The sequence below is a fragment of the Crinia signifera genome, chromosome 4 (genome assembly GCF_055691185.1).
Source record: "Crinia signifera chromosome 4, ASM5569118v1, whole genome shotgun sequence".
In the NCBI taxonomy this organism is placed as follows: Eukaryota; Metazoa; Chordata; class Amphibia; order Anura; family Myobatrachidae; genus Crinia; species Crinia signifera.
Genome location: NC_139220.1, coordinates 264,530,040 through 264,551,262, shown reverse-complemented (window position 1 = coordinate 264,551,262; position 21,223 = coordinate 264,530,040). Strand labels below are relative to the sequence as shown.

Genomic DNA, 21,223 nt, shown 5'->3' with positions numbered 1-21,223 from the left:
ATAATGGTGCATCACGGTGTGTGGCATATGTATAATGGGCATCACGGTGTGTGGCATATGTATAATGGAGCATCACGGTGTGGCATATGTATAATGGTGCATCTCGGTGTGGGACATATGTATAATGGTGCATCACGGTGTGTGGCATATGTATAATGGGCATCACGGTGTGTGGCATATGTATAATGGAGCATCACGGTGTGGCATATGTATAATGGTGCATCTCGGTGTGGGACATATGTTTAATGGAGCTTAATGTGGGGCATATGTATAATGCGGCATCACGGTGTGGCATATGTATAATGCGGCATCACGGTGTGGCATATGTATAATGCAGCATCACGGTGTGGCATATGTATAATGCGGCATCACGGTGTGGCATATGTATAATGCAGCATCACGGTGTGGCATATGTATAATGGTGCATCTTGGTGTGGGACATATGTTTAATGGAGTATCACGCTGTGGGGCATTTGTATAACAGAGCATCACGGTGTGGCATATGTATAATGGTGCATCACGTTGTTGGGCATATGTATAATGGGCATTGTGTGTGTGTGTGGCATATGTATAATTGAGCATCACGCTTTGGGGCATTTGTATAATGGAGCTTCACATTGTGGCATATGTATAATGGAGCATCACGGTGTGGCATATGTATAATGGAGCATCACGGTGTGGGGCATTTGTATAATGGAGCATCACGGTGCGGGGCATATTTATAATGGGTATCACGGACTGCACTATTGGGGTCATGTGTATCTGGCACTGCACTATTGAGGGCATATGTGTATCACACCCCCATTTTCCATGGCCGCACCCCATGTGGCTACAGCTCTTAGAGAGCTGACCATGCCCCCATAGCGGAAAAAATGGGGGATGTAGCCTCGCAGGAGTTCCACGGTAGTAGCTAAACCCTCTAATTTTTGGCGCGTGCCGATGTCTCTTCTCCTCTGCCTACAGGGTTGGGAGGTATGTTTGTGACATATTGGACATTGCAGTGTGTGGCATATTGTGTCTGGGGCATTGCAGTGTGTGGCATAATGTGTCAGGGGCATTACGGTTTGTGACATTATGTGTAAAGGGCATTTTTTTTTATATTATGCAGATTTTTTTTTTTAATTTACTTTAGTAGCTCTTCGGGCGGTTTATTTTGTCGCGAGTAGCTCCCGACCCAAAAAAGGTTGGAGACCACTGCTCTAGAACATGCGTCTTCTTCGGTGCTAAAATCTCATTACATTTCTCATCTCTCAAAGTCAGATTTTACTTGGTCAGATTAAATGTACACATTTTGCTACAACTATACAGATTCTCCAAAGAAAGTGTTGTCTGTGTGTGGATCATAAGGTCGAAAATATTTAGGTCAACAGGGTCTAGGTGCACCCCGAAAGGTCGATGTGCACAAGGTTGAAATGGGAGAAGGGTTGACATAAGAAATATATTGACTTGGAAAAGGTCAAAACATAATTTTTGTTGTCAAATTGTACCCCCAATTAGTGTACCCCTACACTTGCAATGTTTCAGGCCAGGTGCTTTGCTCTGCTATGGCTGTAATCTCTACTATTATTGTACCCAATCATAGTCCATGTGGATGTCAACATTTTCCCTGTGTTGACCTAATGCTTGTTGACCTAGTGTGGTCAACCCATTGACTGCCTTTGTATTGTTTGGGTCCCATATTTCCCCCCTTAACTGTATCCCATAGATCTGTGACATGCAGGTCCATGAACTTCTAGTAAATCTAGAGTGCATAACTTCCCAAAATGGCATTTACCCTTCAGAAGTCTCGATATGCGCACACATCAGACAGAAATAATAATGATCATCGATAATGATATTTCCGTGCATAATGTCTAATGTGTATGCACTATGATGGATATTCAATCCTTGCTGATTTTTCCAACAGTCAGAAAACCACCACTTTTTGATGATTTTTGCTGTTTTTGCCTATTTCTGCCGATGCAGATTCCACTTTTTAACAAAGTCTAACCTGCATCGGCAGAAAAACGGTCTGAAAATGGCTGCATTGATTAGGTCTGTCTGGGCTTTTCGGCTAGCCGAACAAACAGGACATCATTGAAAACCCCCCTAAAGTCGTTAGTGATGCGTTCCCACGGGTGAATAGTGATTCTCTCTGTTGTCTGTACATTTAGCACGTCTGACTGTATCATCAAAAACAGCATCCTACTGGATGTGGCCACTGAACAATATCATTTAGTGTGTATGCACTATATCATTTCTGAGGGAGTTCCAGGGAACTCGTCGACATTACAACATTTGCATTGTTGTCTAATGTGTACCCATCCTTACTGCATACTTGCCTACCCTCCCGGTATGGGTCCGCCTCCGGACCCCCGGAAAGGTGGGCAAGTCCCCCAAAATTCCCTTGGCCTACCACAATCCCCCCGTGGTGAGTGACGCATCATTGTGGCCCCACCTGCCCTCTGTGCAGTGCCTGAAATACTGGCATTTCACAGCAGAGGCGTGGCCATGATGATGCAATTGCAATGACCACGCCCTCACACAAGGCTCAGTTGTTGAGCTCCAGCCCCACCCCTTCCGTGGCATACCAGCGGGCCCCTCCCCCTGCTTCTTCTGTCTGTTTGCCCTCTCCCGTAGAGGACAGCCTAAAAGTAGGCAACCCTGCCTTTTTGTGTATGCTGCCATGAGGTCCAAGGAAATACCCGTATTCTGTTTTAGTGTGGAAAAAACACTATGTACAGTAATCCTGAGGCAATTTCTCGCTTTTATTTTAGGTGGGAAAGATTAAATTAGCACTGCTTTCAATGTTAAGGGGGAAGACACATACACATTTCCGCAGCATATATCACCATAAACATTGACAGCCAGGCCCTCTCCTGTATTTGGATGGCTGTCTCTTCCCCTTTCTGACATCAGCCCAGACATTGTAGAGTGAAAATGCAATATTAAGCATTCTGCCGGTCTCCGTAGTAATGTAATTCTTTGTAATTGAACAAGAGTTTTATTAAACACCTCTCGGGATGAACACTTTCCCTGTTCTCTGTATCCAAACCTTCACTTTCAATTACTCGCCTTATGTTGGCAGCTTAAAAAAAATTTAAACTGCATTACCAAAAAACTAAATTACCGTCCCTCAGGAGTGAGGGCCAGCCAGTTACAGCTTTTCATTAACGCCTTCAGTTCTAGAATCCGTCAATCCACAGAAGCTTGAAAATGTGAATGTTAGTGGGTTAATAACATACGGAAAATACATATTCCAGGGTAAAAACACATGGAACAATGTGGAGAGAGGGATAAGAGACACGCTAAAAGGATTCTCCTTTTTTAAAAATGGAAGTGATGATACAGAAGCGAGTTCAGGTCATGGCTCGTTCTCCGAATCTAGGGCAATATGATCAACCTTTTTAAGAGGCCGGGAAAGTGAATTGAATATTTGCTGTTAAAAAATTTTCCATTGCAATTAGCTTATACCCCCAGTGGTATGTGCACACACTAACCCACAACCTGCTGTAGCTAGGAGTTTGTTCTTCCCAGTCATAGGCAAACAAAGGGAGGTGAGGGGGTGGCGGCTAGGGGCTGGCAGCAGGAGAATGCCCAGCGTTTTTTGGATGTCCCCATGAAAATGCTTGGTGTTCCTCCAGAAATGAAGGTGGGTCGTTGCCTGCTCCGGGTGGACATCACATGACACCAGCTCCTGCCCCCTTTTCGGCAATCTCCGGAGAAATTAAAGTCCGTTCAGCTAGCTTTTTGTTTCCGAGGGGGGGGAAATAATTCAATAGTCAGCGACCATCATATGATTTCTCTCCCCTGTGTTCTTGTAGACATCCCCTCGCATGCTAGTGAGGGGTCATGGGGGGGGGGGGGGTTTGGCGAGCGGCACTGACCTGTCTACTAGGCTGCAAGTATATAGACCGTAGGGAACAGGTCTGAATCAGGCCCATAGAGAGCTGAGCATCCCCCCACAGTGACAGAAATGGGAGAATGGCTCGAGGCATCCCCAGCACACACACCCTTTAGTGGAGTTCATGTCCCTTTTTGGGTGCACTTGGCGGCAGTGCTGCATTTCATTCTGTAAATGTATGGTGATATGCAGTATGCTGAAATCTGCCAAATCCATCTGAATTCTGCTTGTATTGCACCCTGAATCAGGCCCACAGTGTGGAATAGGCAAAGGAGAACGGGACGTCGCACCTCTCCAAATGGCTCATTCTGCTGACAAATTCAAGAATAGATCAATCTCTATTATAGCGTACATGGGCTATTACAATGGCGTCTCAGCCCTTGCTCATTCTGATGCACAGTTATGCACGAGGGAGTCATTTTGCATAAAGTCGCTGTCGGGCAGCCACCAATAGACGTGGCTGAGGATGCTTCTGTTTCAACCTCTGAATCAGCCCATGATACAGGTTCTGAGGAGTATTGGTCGGCTGCTGATTCTCTGCACAGAAAAGTTGTGGAAAAGTTTTTACGCTACACTTCCACCAAGATCTTGTACACTGGTGGAATCAGGAATACTTGTCCGAATGCTCAGTCTTCACCCCCTTTTTTCCTTTTAAGCTAATACCATTTGTCGCATGAGCCTAACTTTCAGGTGGATTAATGCCTCTACTGTACTTTTATATATGGGTTTGCCAGCTTTCATCAAAGCGAGCAACATTTTGCAAACCCCACAGTTGCCACCACCTTTTTGCACTAAGCCATGCAGGTGGTTTCCTGTTAATGTGATGCCTGGTGTAAAAAATAAGGAACACCCTTCTCATTGTGCCTAAAATAATACCTGCAGAGTGCTGTGTGAGGGTGTAGTCATTTCTCATAGTCATGCTTTGACATAATATATGGTGTGAATACCGTAATAAGCATTTCACACAATTTATAAATGATACATAAATGAACACATAGTAAGTTTATGAAAAACAAAAGTAAATCCAGATAATTTGTTGCTAGCAGTGTATTGCTAGAAGATATGAAATTATTACATTCTATCTTCTTTCACAAAAGTAAAACTCATTCATGTGCAATAGTGCTGCCCCCTAGTGGCAAGCATCTGTACTGTAGATTGCAGTGTGAGGTTTCTGTGAATTTTTAGGAATATTGCAGCTACTGTAAATGCACTTTTCTATAAAAAACAGGGGGTTATTTGATTGCTTTTTTGCAAATTTGGAAGGCGATCGATTATCGAACCACTGCATATGTGTACGGATTATGTGCAAGGCCAAAACAGTAACTTTTTTAAATACTTGTTTTCTAGAACGGCGCCCAGATTTTCCACGTACGCAAACGTAGGGAAATCGCATCGCATTGCATCGCATTGCATCGCACCGCATGGGCCATTTTAGTGCCGTGCGATGCGATTTTTTAATGTAATTTATTCACTGCTCTGTGTGCACCAGGGGATCGCATCGCATCGCACCTCCCGCAAAATCGCATGCGATTTTATAGGGTGTGTGATGGGTATACTTGGGTATTTATAGCTATACAATAATATCATTGTATGACATACAATGATGTTTTACACCCCCCCCCCCCACACTATCCACGCCACCCCAAAGTGTGGCGAGCGCAGCGGAACGCGTCCTCCTATGTTTTCCTTCGACTTTTTCATACCCCCACTATCCACGTCGGCGTGAAGTAGATTTTATATTGTGTGGCGAGCACAACGAGCCACCAAGCCCGAAGCGTGGTGAGCGGATGCGGATTACTTTACATGTATTCCGCTATGCTCGCCACGCTTCGGGCTCGGTGGCTCGCTGTGCTCGCCACACTATATAAGATCAACTTCACGCCGACGTAGATAGTGGGGGTATGAAAAATTCGAAGGACGCGTTCCGCCTCCCGACACGGGGCTTGCTGCGCTCACCACGCTTCGCGGTGGCGGGGTGCGTCAAACCTCTTTTTATGACATACAATCCTATTATTGTGTAGCTAATGTAATGGCATCGCACACGCTAGAAAATCGCATGCGATTTTGCGGGAGGTGCGATGCTATCCCCTGGGGCACACAGAGCAGTGAATAAATGACATAAAAAATTTGCATCATATCGCATCGCACGGCACTAAAATGGCCCATGTGATGCGATGTCACTACGCAGAATAGCCCACTAAGCAAATAGCTTAGTGGGCGCCGTTCTAGGAAACAAGTACCCTTTTTTATTTGCTTGTCATTAAGACTTTTTTTTTTGTAATGTAATGTGAGGAAGGAGGGGGCAATGATCAGCACACTGTGGTGATGGGGTGGGTGTGAGGTTGGTGCAGTAAGGAGGCCTCAACACGGTGGGAGCAAGTGACATTTTACTTGCAACCAAATTTGTTGTGCTTAGGGGTGGCGGTGGCCTGACCCCTAACTTAGTTGAAAATTGTGTTTTGCCGCATTTTCCTGTTACTACATGTTTCTCTTAAAGACAAATAAAGTGGACAGTGATAAACTACCAACCAATCAGTCCCTGTGTTTGAAAAATGACAGTTACAGATGTGTCCACAACATGCATCTATCCTCCATGCATTACACATAATGACTTGGTAGTGCTGAGCGTCTGTGCTTGGGACTTTTTACCATTATAATGTGTCTTATTTGCAAAACAGAATGCGCAAGCAGCTACTGCTGATTCAAATGATATGCGGCATGCCTATATCCAGTGTTTTCCAGGAAAACCGTTTCGCAAATAAGATGCATTTTAATGAAAAAAGGTACAAAAAATGTGTTATGCTGCTGAGTCGTGCCATGACATGGTGCAACTAGAAGAGTCTACATGTATGTGGACACATCTGTAGGACATAGTTGCCTACCCTCCTCTCTGTGAGACTCCCTGAAATAGCAGCAATCTCCCTCTTTCCCTCATTAGTCTAGCAATCTCCCTCATTTCACCTGGCCCACATTACACTGTTACATTTTTTGGGGGAAAAAGGAATGAGAGACCGATACATTTACATTGAATCATCAGCGCCATTTCCCAGCACTTTACCAAGTATAGTAGCTCTTACTAACTGCTTTGGGGATCATCTGCATTTCGATATAAGTAATTATAAAAGATTCCTCTCAGATGTAGCATACCTCCCAACTGTCCCGCTTATCGTGGGAACGTCCCGATATTTTGGGACATTCCCGCGTCCCTCCCGCCGCCGGCAGTGTCCCGCGGCGTGGGGGGGCAGTTGGGAGTCCCCCCTGTGGTCCGTGAATAGACGCTGTGCGCATGCGCACAGCGTCTATTCGTGCAGGCAGAGGGGGCTGGGGGCTGGTCAGCAGCTCACAGAGCTGCTGGGCATGCCCCCACCGCAGCGAAAACGGGGGGCGTGACCTCGCGGGAGCGTCGCGAGTATAGCCCACGCCCCATTTTCGACAGGCCATGCCCCCAAAAATTTCCTGTGTGCCTTTGTCGCGCACACCGTCCCGCCTCCACAGCCTTCAATGTTGGCAGGTATGGATGTAGCAGTACACACCCACACTTCTAGGTGCCACGTGCGCAATCTCTTTTCACAATCTCTCCACATATGGAACTAGACACGCCCTTTGGGTGGAGCATGTGCAAAATTCTACCACCAACTATAATCTCCCTGAAACTAGTTTTCAAAAGTAGGCAAGTATGCTGTAGGACCTGGTGTTGTTGGAACTTTACCTCTGTACACTTTATCTCTCTCCAAGGGTTAGTACATAGGACATATATGGGTGACTAAAACATCTGTACTAAGTCATGCACTGGATGTGCATTGTTCCACTTGTTGAAGTAGGCCTGGTTTTATCTGCTTTTGGTGTCTGAACCGTTGAAGAGTGTCATCATTTTATTAAACTGCTAAGGGCAATGTCATACATGCATGTACTAAACAGTGGGAGATTTTATTAGTTTTATGCTTGTTAAAAGAAATCCTCTGCACCTGTAAATTATCTGTAATTACTAATTAGAAGGTGTCTCATATAGCCTGCCACCTAAATGTAGTTCTACAGAACATCCTGAATCCTTGTATTTTATATCCCGTATATTCATGCCCGGTTAGGAATGAGTTACACCTCCGTACACTGCTTTTCCTCATCCTGCCTTTGTTGCTAAAGCATTTAGTTCATATGATATCTGACTCCGTTTCTCTCCATGGAAAAGTTGAACTGACTTACAGTTGCGTGTCAGTTAGCAGAGTGACAGCACACGGCAGAAGCGTGTTAGCAAATGGAGCCTGTGATCTAAATAGGTTGTGACATATTCCAAACATGTAATAATAATTAATGCTGACACCTTAATCTGCCACTGGAGTTTAAATGTACAGTATTAATCTATAATTAAGCAATCCTGGCGTAATAAGACAGTGTTGCCGGAATGACTGGTGACTCCACTCTGGGAAAATATTGACATAAGAACTTGGGTAAAACTGGGCACTTCTTTGTGGTTTTACATTATTTCCATTCTGATGCGAGAAGAAAGGTATTGTGGGTAAACAGGTCAGCAGTGCAGGCAGTAACAAAACAGTACACATGGAACATCAGCACACATCGGATGCATTCACCTGCAAATGTACAGCACATACAGTATAATACACAGCATATGTTTATATACATGTAACGTATGGGCTGGCGCAGAATGAGAACTCCGACGGTTTACATACAGTAGCATAAATTGCATAAAGCCACTGCTTATACCCTAAGAACCAGTCACATATACTTGTATAATTCTGTCACATACATACACCTTGCACCCATAGATTGATTTGGATTTTTTTTTTAAATGGTAAAAAAAAAAACCAAATTACATCGTTTTTGCATTTTTTTTTTGTCCCTAGAGTAATATTAACCTCAATTACATTCATTTCCAGCCCTTTCCAGACAATTTTGACCACTTTCCCTCACAATATTGTTTTTACGGCAAAAGGTTGCACCAAGGTAGCTGGATAACTATGCTGAGCCACACAAGTGTGCAGCACAAACAAGTGGCACTGCAGCGGCAGACAGGATGGCAGTTTAAAAAACTAGGCCCCAAAAAGCATCAGTTTAACACCCAATAAGAAAAATTGATTAGGATTTTTTTTTTACTTTAATTTATTTAATTTGTTTTTAATGCGCAGCTTGTATAACGCTGCTTGTGGGCCGAACAATCACACACCCACCTTCTGACAGTATATACTATGGGTGCACTACACATAGGGGGGTATTCAAACACAGACGTGCTCCCGCAGCCATCTCCCGACGGGGGAGATGGCTGCGGGGCCCTATTCAATGCTGTCTTCCCCGACAGCATTGAACAGGGTTTCACCGCAGAACGAGCCCGACAGCATAAGCTGTCGGCTCGTTCTGCCGAGAAAAGCCGGAAATAGGCGAGCTCCTGGCCAGAGCTCGTCTATTTCCGTCATCAACTCGCGGCCACGCCCCCTTCTCGCAGCTCGGCGGCCGGGACATTGAATCCCGACCGCCGAGCTCCAGTCGAGCCAAGCGAGAACGGGACAGGGGCACGGCTGTCGAGCTTGCTCGACAGCTGTTCCCCTGACATTGAATACCCCCCAAAGAATGAATAATTAAAGATGAGAAAAATTGATTAGGATTTTTTTAATTTACATTTTTTTAATGCGCAGCTAACAGCTGCGTGAAGGCCGAACAATCGCACCTTCTAACAGTATACTATGGGAGCAGTACACACAAATAATGAATAATTAAAGACGAGGAAAAATTGATTAGGATTTTTTGAATTTCATTTGTTTTTAATGCGCAGCTAACAGCTGTGTGAAGGCCGAACAAACACACCTTTTGACAGCATACTATGGGTGCAGTACACACAAACAATGAATAAAGAATAGAAAAATTGATTTGGAGTTTTTTTACTATTAATTATTTTTAATGCACAGCTTGAATAATGCTGCGTGGATGCAATACAATCACACACATAACTTGTGGTGTATACTATTGGGGTGCAGATATATACAAAAAAAAATAAAAAACAGCAACATTTATTTATATTATATTGTATTTTTTTATTTTTATGGATGGGCCTTGGATAACACTCCGTGGACCACGGAGGCAGAACAATCACACGCTGAACTTGTTCTGCTTCTGACAGTTGTATATGGTGTATTGGATTGCAGTGCATCACACCACAGTGACCACACACCACAATGAAAAAAAAAAATTAACAAAAGCTGACTCACAGCCTGCCTGTGTACTACTGTACCTTACTACACTGACTGACAGCCTGCCTGCCTGCCTAGCACACGACCAGTACAATTACAATATAATTAAGTATATTTAATTATATCTATAATATTTATATATATATATATATATATATATATATATAACCCAGCACACAAACCCCTCTGCAGTCTGCACAGTACAAACCCCTCTGCACTACACAAACCTCTCTGCTGAGTCTGCACTGACTACACTGCCATAAACTCCTCTGCACTGCAAAAACTCCCTTCTACACTGCACAACACCTCTTTGAGTCTGCACTGCACAACTTCCCTCTGTCTGTCTGCACTGCACAACTTCCCTCTGTCTGTCTGCACTGCACCCCTCTGGACACTAATTTAATTGATGTGGCAGACTGACAATGATGACAAGTGATTAATGATTCCGCCCCACACTCTCCCTGCATGCAGCACAAGTTCTACCGCCGGGCACAAGCAGAGCTGTGCGCAGCTGGAAGCGTGAGGGGGAAATGGCGCAGAAATCTCCGAACGCCAAGCTTTTATAGACTCGGCGTCTTGCGAGAATCCGACGCCAGATTCCCACGTTTGGCCACGCTCGAGTTTCCGAACAAAGCCGGAATCTCGCAAGCACGACTCGCGGGCACTCAGGCCGGGGATGTTAGTAGCGGTTCGTATTCCATGGAATCCGAACCACTCCTCTCTACAGTACTTATTGGATGCTTTTTTTGAGTTACTTGCATTGTGAGCACATAAATGCCTATTCAGTGGTGTATGCATCTGTGTAGTGCACTTGCCTCCTCTCTGTATGCCCATGCCCCTTCTGCCAACACTTTTTGAATGTTGGAAACTTTAAAAACGCCATGTATAGGGTCCACCCCGACCAAGAATTGGGCTTCCAGTTATACTTAGTGACGTATCCTGATATATCTACATAACATTGCCTCTGTATTATTTATACATCTGATTTACAGATATACAAATACAAACCATAATAACAGTGCAGCAATGTAGGGCTAGTAAGGGGCACACCAAAACATATAATACATACAGGACTATTCAGCACCAACTTCCCACCTCCCCGCTCCCCCCTAACCCTGCCCATCTCCCTGAAGGCTGCTGCTCGCCCCCACCTCCCCGCTCCCCTCCCTAACCCTGCCCATCTCCCGGGTGGCAGCTTCCCCTGCCTCCCATAAACTGGGATGCTCACACATCCCAGTCAGATGGCGCGCCATCTAGCCAGCGGGGGCATTCTGGCGAGCCCCGGCGCTGGCTGAGAGGCGCTCCATCTGCACAGTAGATTAGCGATTTTTACCTTCTTATCCTGAGTTAGCAATCTAAAAGACAACTCTGTGTCAAGACGATTAAAAACAAAAGCAATAATGTTACGAACTTGTAAAGATGCACAACATGTCCCATCACGGAGGTAAGCTTCAATTAAAAGTAACTGTGCAAAGTCTGCTTTATATGAGAGCACATGTTGGCATGATGATAAGAACTTAGAACTTGAAATTGCAACTGCTGTGCCCCACTTTACCAATGTCTGGCATTCTCCTTTGTCTCTCACAGTTGCCCTGCTGCTGCCCAGCGATGGGAAGGAGCCGGTGTGCAGGATTCCAGTTATCACAAAGCTGAGTAAGTCTTTCTGCGCGCTGTAAATTTATGGGAGTAAATCTGTTCTCTGCATTATTAATAGGGTTGAGTTTGAAAGTTCCTCTTGGACGCTGAGCAAGCTCGATTTCTCAGTGCTGAGTAAACAGAAGAGGCAGCTTGGCCTGGATATAGTTGTACTTATGGATGAGTCAAAACGAAGGCTCCCAAAGAGCGCAGATACTAAAAATATGTGCATGCCATTAAATTAGAAATGTATCCCCCTTCGTTAGCAGAAGGGTTTATGACATGTCTGTCATGCTACATATTCGATTAATCATGTTAAAAGGGAGTCAGAAATGACATTTTTAGAGAAGTTCTATAGTAGCATGCAAGGCCTCTACTGCATCTTACCTGATCAAGGGCGGGATACACTATCCTCCGCCGCCAGTTACCGCCCCTCTCCACCGGCTACCGCAACAATACTAATCGCATATGCTCTAACATATGCGATTAGTATAGCAATGGGCGATAAGAGCTGCCCTTTGTGAAGCAGCTGGTGGAGGTTGAGTGGGTCTGCAGCGGCTTTCCCCCCTCCTATACTGGCTGCTGACTGCTTCTGCGGGGTGGGCTCCGCCTCCTCCTCCCTTTATCCGGAAGGGGATGTAAGGGCTAGGGAGGGGGAAGTCACTGGTCCGGGCAGCACAATGGACACAGGTGAGAGGGGGTTGGCAGGGATCCATGTGGGGTGGCGGGGGTCCGTGCGGAGTGACATGGATCGCGGTAAGAAGCCCATAGGCTTCTATGGGGTATCGCCAGCTTTTGCTTGCTTTCTTTTGCGTGCGGTTTTCCTGCATCCGAAAATGCGGTAAAAACCCTGATAACGGGGTTTTTACCACATTTTTCCTTAAGTGCATCCCGCCCTTAGACCTGATCGCTGGGCTGCGAATGGATCAGGAAAACGCAGCCCCGCCAGGATTTCCCCCGCCTCTGTACACAGTTGCGAATACGTTCGCAGCTGTGCACACATGGGGAAATCCATCAGCAATCACTTACTAATGAATGGATTTCCACCATGAAGGCCTTGGAGAGATTGGGACCACTGCTGACCTCCCAATGGTCGGGAGTCACCTGCGTTTCCTGGGACACACAAATGTTGGCCGTCTGTCAATAAAGTTACTGGCTTTGTGCGTACAGAGGCCTGTGCACTGCGTTTCGTGCATATATTTGCACCCTAGTGAGCAGGTACACACTGCCGCTACCCGGCTGAACATTCTCCTTCCCCCCCCGCCGAGTGAATCCCCTCTTTAGATTGCGAGGGGATGTGTACGCTAATACATCCCCTCGCATACGTCCTCACAGGGGGAATAATCCATTGATGGTTGCTCACCATCAAATGATTTTTCCACTGTTCACAAAGAAAAGTCAGCCCGAATTTGGGGTTGGGTGCTGACATCATGCAACATCAGCCACACATGCCTGTGTTTGACGTCGTCTGCCCATCGTTTTCATGGGCGCGCCCACCATTTTTTGGGACGTGCCCATAAAACGCTATGTGGTCTCCTGCGTCTGCCCCCAGTGAGTGAACACCCCAGCATGTGTGAAACTCGCCAAAGCCGTTCGATCCGTGGGTTTGCACATGCGCAAACCCCGACCATTGGCGACGGGGACGAATTTGGCCCATTACCAAAGGGTCTGAATCGGCCTCTTTATATTTTGCATTCAGATTCCAATATTGTATTGTGCACTGCGCTTTCCCTCTTTTACAATGCCCTGTCACAGTCTTTTTAGTGACATTACTGTTGAGGCTGCAGAGTCCATAACAGCAACAGGGCCCTGACTACACTGACAAATAGAGGCCAACAGCTCATCCATGGACCCCGGGTTGGTTGTCTGTTTATTGTCAGTACTGGGAAACATAAAAAAAGTCAGGATTTAACTGAGGTTTCTTATCTAAAACATCTCCAGGCCGCTATGCAGTGACGTTACTGCGCAGTAATCACCATGGTTTATACTCCTCCCGCCGCCTTTTAACATCTTCTTTGCCAGAGGGAGCTGTAGCACCTCAGAGACAATGCTGCACTGTTGTACTGTACGGAAACTCTGCGCTGCTCTGCTCGGCGCCGTTTTACATCTTGTTCTTACTGACAGATTCCCGTGTCTGTCCTTGGCTACATCGCTAGTACATGCCTGCCAGTGACCTGGCAAATGCACGCTTGTTATTTTATCATTCCTTTTCCTGTGTTAGCAACGAGTTTGCTACTAAACGCAGCTAATCAGCACACATGCCACTAATTAAATCATCGTGTGTGTATTAGCAATGAAACCACCTCACAAATAAAACCGACGGGTGTCTACAGTTTAATTAGGAGCCCTCCAAAGGTTTCTGCACGCTGGGAGGTGATGCTTGTCAAATTAATGTTACATGGCATAGCCTGTTATGTGACTGCACGGGGAGGATCCCTCACTTTCTAACCAAAGCAGAGTCGACAGCTCCTCAACCACAGGGAGAGGTTCTCTGTGAGGCCTGTGTCATCTTTCGTCTGCTGCAGAATCCTACAGAGATCCATTACCGTGCTCAGGGTTATATCACACTGCAGGATATGTATCACAGAGCAGGTGATTCAGATATTACAGCTGAGGTAAATTAACAGGGAAACCAGGTTTAAAGTTTATTTCCACGCATTGTTTTTAACCCTTCCTTTTAAAATGTCCTGTATAGAACTATGCTTATTACAAGTAGCACAAGGAAGGACTACATAACTATGTGAAATGTTAGCTCTATCACTGGTTGGAATAGGATCATTGGACAGAAGAGCATTAGGTCGACATGCCTCCAGTTGACATGACTGAAGGTTGACATGGGGTTAGGGTTATAGGGTCAGGTCGACATGGGGAAGGTCAACAGTGAAAAGGTTGACATTGGGTTTTTCCCTGTGCTCACCATGCTTCAGGCACACTACTTTATTTTTTTCCTACCACGCCCTAGTGGATGGTAGGGTATGAAATACCACCTGTCGGCACATGTCGGATCAAAAAAAAAGTGAAAAACCCCATGTCGACTTTTTGATTTTCGACCTTCCCCATGTTGACCTAATGACCCTGTCGAACTTCAGCCATGTCGACCTTGAGGCATGTCAACATTGTGGTGTCGACCTAATGCTTGTCTGTCTAGTGACCGTATCCCCACTGGTTACAGCAACATATACTGTAGGTTCTTACTGGTCAAGTCTTATTTAACCCTTTTACACTGCAGCAATAACATGGGTTGTTGCCATGTCGTTCCGGGACCCCAGCTCAGTGAAAATATGTCACCAAAAAATAATCCAGGTCCAGTGACCAGTAAATCTTAACTGAGTAGCAAGTACTTTTGGATACGGAAGGACCCCAGTAACTTTGACATTGAAGACAGCCTCATCCCCCAAGGGCAGCCAGCATCTTGGAGGAGGTTGGGCAAGCCCAATGATGATCTCAGTCAGGCCACACCCCTTAATGTTAGGCGACACCCCCTTTTCAAGTGCAGTAATGCAGAGTGCGCACCTGGTGTCACCACACCGCACCCAGTGACGTCTTTTCCTCTTCCTACGTCAGTAGTACACCTAGTGACACAGGCACACATATTTATATCTCTTGCCTGGTTGTATTTGTACTGACCCGGCCTGCTTTGACTGTTTATCTATCAATGATCTTCTGAATCTGAGCTTTCTGACTTTTTCTCATGTTGTATTGACGTTGATCGTAAACTGCCAGGCCTGACCGTGGCTTTTTCCAGTGGTGTAGCTGGATACTTGGGCGGGAAGCAGGAGCCATGCTGCGTTCTGCAGCATGGCCCTTGTTAATGATCCAGTCCCTCACCTGTACATAAACATACAATGGAGTGGATCCACAGGAGCGTGCATCGGTTGTCGGTGTGCATACACACTGGACAATGGCCCTTATTCTGGTTGGTGCGGCCAGAGCCGCACACGGGGCTCCGGCCGCACAAACCATTCCCCGCCCACCCTACGGATCGCCACGGCCGTCCGTACACGGACGGCTGGCGATCCGCATTAAAATGGTGGAGGCTACGCCTCCACCATGGTGGGAGCTGCCCCCTGCATTTGATGGTCGTCGACCATCGAAGGCAGGTCCGCACGCCGCGGCAGCTCCCGCAAGCTAAGACCACACGGACAATCGTCCGTGTGGTAGCTTGTATGGGGGCTGAAAGCTGACATCCGGCGACGTCAGCTTTCCGCCCCCATGAGTGGCGTCATGCCCTCATTACCATGCATACGCCCCGCGTTTGCATGGGAACGCCCATGAAACGCGGGGCGTACACATAGGGAAATGAGGGCATGATGCCTCTCACGCCCCTATCCGCCCCCTTTGCGGCGGACGAAATCCGTCTGCGGCGAAGGGGGCTGCACATGCGCAGATTCACCTCTGCGCATGTGCAGACCAAAAACATCGGCGGTACGGCCGCACGCGGGCCGTACCGTTCCGATCTGAATAAGGGCCAATATACTGAGCCCAGTGGTGTATGAGGCATTAGGTTAACTTTGTGGCTGTGAATTGTAGCTTCCTTGTAAAGTTTTTCTCTTATTAGAATTAGAATCCATGCCCCATGTTAGCCAGTGTGAATCTCAATATAGCAGGACCACATCTGGAGTAAACATTACATCTGCTTATTAGGTAATGATTTTTGAGATCCTATACAATTCCTGTACAATATATAATAATATAATAGATACTATATTGGCCATATCACAGTTGCTAGGGGAAAGCATTTTTACCTCAAAAGTTTTTTGCCTCTTCATCTAATCACCATCAGCTTTGGTCGGGTTAAAATATACAAGAGAATCCATTTCTTGTACGCAAGATCTATAGGATTATTTTTAAAACAATAATTACTAATTAAAAAAATCCTTGTTTTTAACAGTCATCTAGACAAGTCATTTTTTGCTGTTTAATGCAAGGTTGGCAATAGAACTTTGTAGTGGTGGTCACCATTTTTTCCATAGATTGCAGCCAATCACTTTGCAAGTATTCATCACTAATATGATGTCAGTGTTTCTAGCAAAGTGATTGGCTGCAATCTACGGAAAAAATGGTGACCACCACTACAAAGTTCTATTGCCAACCTTGCATTAAACAGCAAAAAATGACTTGTCTAGATGACTGTTAAAAACGATTTTTTAATTAGTAATTATTGTTTTAAAAAAATCCTATAGATCTTGCATACAAGAAATGGATTCTCTTGTATATATTAACCCGACCAAAGCCGATGGTGATGTTACAGATTAAAACAATCTCAAGCGGCTAAATAAAGAAATAAATAATGTTAAAAAATGTTAATACATCATGAGAAATATAGTGATGCAATGTATAATGGAGTCACGTAGACTGCGCAAAGCTGGGCACCTGCCATAGTATACGGTATATTATTTCTATGATTTTCTTCCTCTTACATAGTTTTCTGTAACTTCTTTCACCTTTGCTTGTCAGTGTAACAAGTCCTCATCTAGAGTGACATCTCCTCATTTGTACATTTGTTCCCCTTGCTGCCCTAACAGATGACGCATCAAACATCGCGTTTATCCAGCAGGAGTTGTGTGCCGGCAACAAGCGCCCAGTGACTAATGCCATGCTCACCACTGCATTTGCGTCTGGGTCTGTGTTCTCTGCAGGTTTCTTAGACTGTTTGGTGTCAATGGTAAGTAAAAGTGTCACACAAATGAGGATTTGCAGTGCCTTTGTGGTTCTCACTTATGTTTGGGCCACACATTGCGTTTTCCTGGGTCCCGTTCAACATAACACATTTGGAAGAAGGAGTCTACAAGTGGTCTTCTATGCGGCCATCTTCACATAAGCGGTGGTGCGACATCCACCAGAGCAAGATGACAAGATGACCGGATTTCATTTGAATGTATGAGTTCACATAGTGCGGCTGTGCCCTAAACCCTGCTACTAAAATCACTGTGGCACTGGCCGGACACAACAGATCGTGTTCTGTGGCTATGTGTGAACTCAATGGACGTATAAAAAGGTGTATCCTGTTTAAACATTACCTGTTTTGCGGCATCCTGTGAAAATGCAATGTGTAGGCCAATCCTAAGGAAGAGATGCAGCAAGCCTTGAAAAGAGATAAAGAGGAGAACTTGATTAAAGCAACCAATCAGCTCCTGTATTTTTTCTACCACATGCTGAGTAGTTGCTTTGGTCTTTGCTATTTTTCTCCAAGGTTTGATATTGTATAATCCACCCCAGCCAAAGCCCTGCCTGGGTCCAGGCGGTAATTGATCATTGCCTAACACTATTTGAGACAGGAGAAATAGCGGTGGTGACCTATTCAATGCAGTGTTTTCGACAGCATTGAAGAGGCAGAATGGGCCCGACTTTAAAAGCTGGCGGGCCCGCTTTGTCGATTACGCCCGTGAATTGTCGTAATCACGGCCGAATTTTGACAATCCACGCCGTTTATGTGGGCACGCCTCCTTTTAGCCTATCGGCAGGTGGGACATTGAATCCCGCCTGGCGATATGCAGGTGAGCAAAACACAAACGGGCCAAGGTCATGGCTGTCGGGATGAATCTACAGTCGTGACTCGGGATTTAATAAATTGAATACCCCCTAAATCCAAAGTGAAGGTGTTTTATACAATATATATAAGAGACAGCTCTGGTTTCCAACATTTCTGTGTCAGTCTGCAATGCCTACAGTGCACTGGCGTAACTAGTGCAAGGCAGCCCCCGCCACCGCTTGGGGGAGCGGGGGCTGCGTGGGCGCACTGACTGATCTATAATGCCAGTGTGCTGCCTGCCACGGCAATACCGGGTGCTGCGCGGGCACAATGCGGACGCAGACTCGGAAACCCGCCCCCGGCTCCAGTCTCCGGGTCACCAGCATGATCCTGCATGCCGCTGACCAGCATTTAACCCCGCCCGCCCGCCTGCCATCAATGAAAGCACAGCTCGCTGTCCCGGCCCCCGCACGCACCCCTGTCACTCACTTGACTGCACAGGGGACACAGGAAAGGAAACGCACGGCCAGGCGCGCCGTGTACGTCATACTAACTCATCACCTCTCTGGCGGCCGGGACTCTGGAGCAGCAGTGCGAGCATGAAGAGTAGACTGCGCACCCGGTACCGTGAGGAGTGAGGTGAGGCACAGTGAGGGAGGACTGTCACCCAGTGGCGTGAGGTTAGTGATTGGTGAGGCACTGGCTTGGTGGAGCCAGCGCCGACATGCCACCTGCATGGCCCCAGTCTCCCTGGCATTCCCCATTAAACTGCTTCCTCACATTCCATCTGCATGCCCCAGTCTCCCTGGCTTTCCCCACATGCCACCTACATGGCCCAGTCTCCAATGCTTTCCCCGCATGCCGCCTGCATGCCCCAGGCTCCCTGGCTTTCCCCACATGCCACCTGTATGCAGGATTCTCCCAGGCTTTCCCCACATGCCACCTACATGGCCCAGTCTCCAGGGCTTTCCACACATGCCACCTGCATGCCCCAGTCTCCCTGGCTTTCCCCACATGCCACCTGCATACCCCAGTCTCCCTGGCTTTCCCCACATGCCACCTGCATGCCCCAGTCTCCCTGGCTTTCCCCACATGCAACCTGCATGCCCCAGTCTCCCTGGCTTTCCCCACATGCCACCTGCATGCCCCAGTCTCCCTGGCTTTCCCCACATGCCACCTGCATGCCCCAGTCTCCCTGGCTTTCCCCACATGCCACCTGCATGCCCCAGTCTCCCTGGCTTTCCACACATGCCACCAGCATGCCCCAGTCTCCATGGCTATATATATATACCACAAGAAATTCCACACTCCTCCCAAAAATGGGAGAGGGGGGGCGCCAGATTTTTTTTTGGCAGGGGGGAGCAAAATTTCTAGTTACGCCACTGCTACAGTGGGTGCGTGTGCATCAGAACTAGGCCACGGAACAATGGAAGAAGGTGGCCTGTTCTGATGAATAATGTTTTTCTAATTTCATGTGGACGGCCAGTGCTTAGGCGCAGTTGTCCTGGGGTAAAGATGGCACCAGGATGCACTGTAAGAAGATGGAAGCTGTTGAAAACAGTGTGTTATTCTAAGTAAAATTCTGCTGGTAAAATTTGGGTCCTACTGTATTACTCATGCGTATAAAACTTTGACATATACAGTACCACCTACTATACCTAAACATTGTTGAAGACCAAGTACACCACTTCATGGCAACAGTATTTTAAGCATTTATGTGTCAGTCTGATTCCTGTCTGTCTGGTTCCAGCTTTTAGAAAATCCTTAATTAGTCTTTATTTTGTGTATTTATATAATACTTTGTGCTAGAATAAACCAAGTCCTTATGAAAGCTTATGTTACGTAATAGAATACAGGTTCTCAAAGTCAGTCCTCAGGACCCCACACAGTTCATGTTTTCCAGCTCACCCTACAGGTGCACTCATTACTGACTGACACATTTTAAAAGGTCCACAGGTGGGGCTAATTATTTCACTTGATTCTGTGAGGAGTGAAGCTCCACCTGTGGACTTTTTAAAATGTGTCAGTCAGTAATGAGTGCACCTATCAGGTGACCTTGAAAACATGAACTGTGTGAGGTTCTGAGGACCAATTTTGAGAACCACTGAAATAGAACATGATACATTATAAGGTTCTGCGGCCAATACAGGTATCCGAAGGCTGTGATCTGCCATTATGGTGACATGTCAATGTTGAAAAGCCAGCAATAGCACCAGACTTAGGCCCTTATTCTGATCGGTGCGGCCGGAGCCGATTATGCGGCCAGGACCGTGCGTGCGAAACCCCGCCTTCCATACGGATCGCCAACTCCGTCCGTATGGGGTAAGAGGCTGTCCCAACAGACCGCACGTGTATTTTTCACGGAATACGCCTCCTCCATCTAAGGGAATCTCCCCCATCATTCGATGGTCGCAGACCATCGAATGCAGGACCGTGTGCTCCACCAGCACCCGCAACCTCAGACCACACGGACATTTTTCCGTGCAAAAGCAGGGATCTGGGCGGGCAGCTGACATCCGGCGAGGCCGAACGCACGCGGATATATCCGCACCGATCAGAATAAGGGCCTTAGTTCCCATCACCGGCTGATTTTGACAAAATTGCTCGGAGTCTTATTGGGCTGCCATAAAGTATGGCCGATGACGTGATGATTTGCTCCCATGAGTTCATCACCACTCAGGGCTGGCAACAGGGGGGGTCAAGGGGGACAAGTGTGACGGGCCCCAGCAATCTGAAGGGCCCCAGAGCTTCCATGCCTCAGCATGGCCGTCACATGTACTAGCTGGCCTATCAGTGACCCTCGCGGCTTGGCTGTCTACTGTGCACCATCTGTGTGTGGCTGAGTCTGACTGACTCACTGTGTGCCACTGCAGACTACTGTGTGTGTGCTCTGCCGCTAAACTCTCAGAGCCGTCTACTCTGTGTGTGCGTATGGCCTGGGGCCTCAGGCGCACAGCCGTACCCGCCGCTGGCACTGTAGCCTCAGTCTCTGGCTCCTGTACTTTTACTGAGCATGCAAGGCCAGCAGGACTGAGA

At 46.7% G+C, this 21,223-nt stretch overlaps 1 protein-coding gene across 3 annotated transcripts in view; it reads left to right on the top strand.

The window, feature by feature from the left end:
- Positions 1-21,223, top strand: part of KCNU1 (potassium calcium-activated channel subfamily U member 1) — a 212,969-nt gene that overhangs the window by 162,516 nt on the left and 29,230 nt on the right. For all 3 annotated transcript variants that reach the window (XM_083184484.1, XM_083184483.1, XM_083184485.1), the window contains 2 exons: positions 11,668-11,733; positions 17,241-17,380. In XM_083184484.1, coding sequence (XP_083040610.1) covers positions 11,668-11,733; positions 17,241-17,380 — 206 coding nt within the window. The remainder of the gene's footprint in view (positions 1-11,667; positions 11,734-17,240; positions 17,381-21,223) is intronic.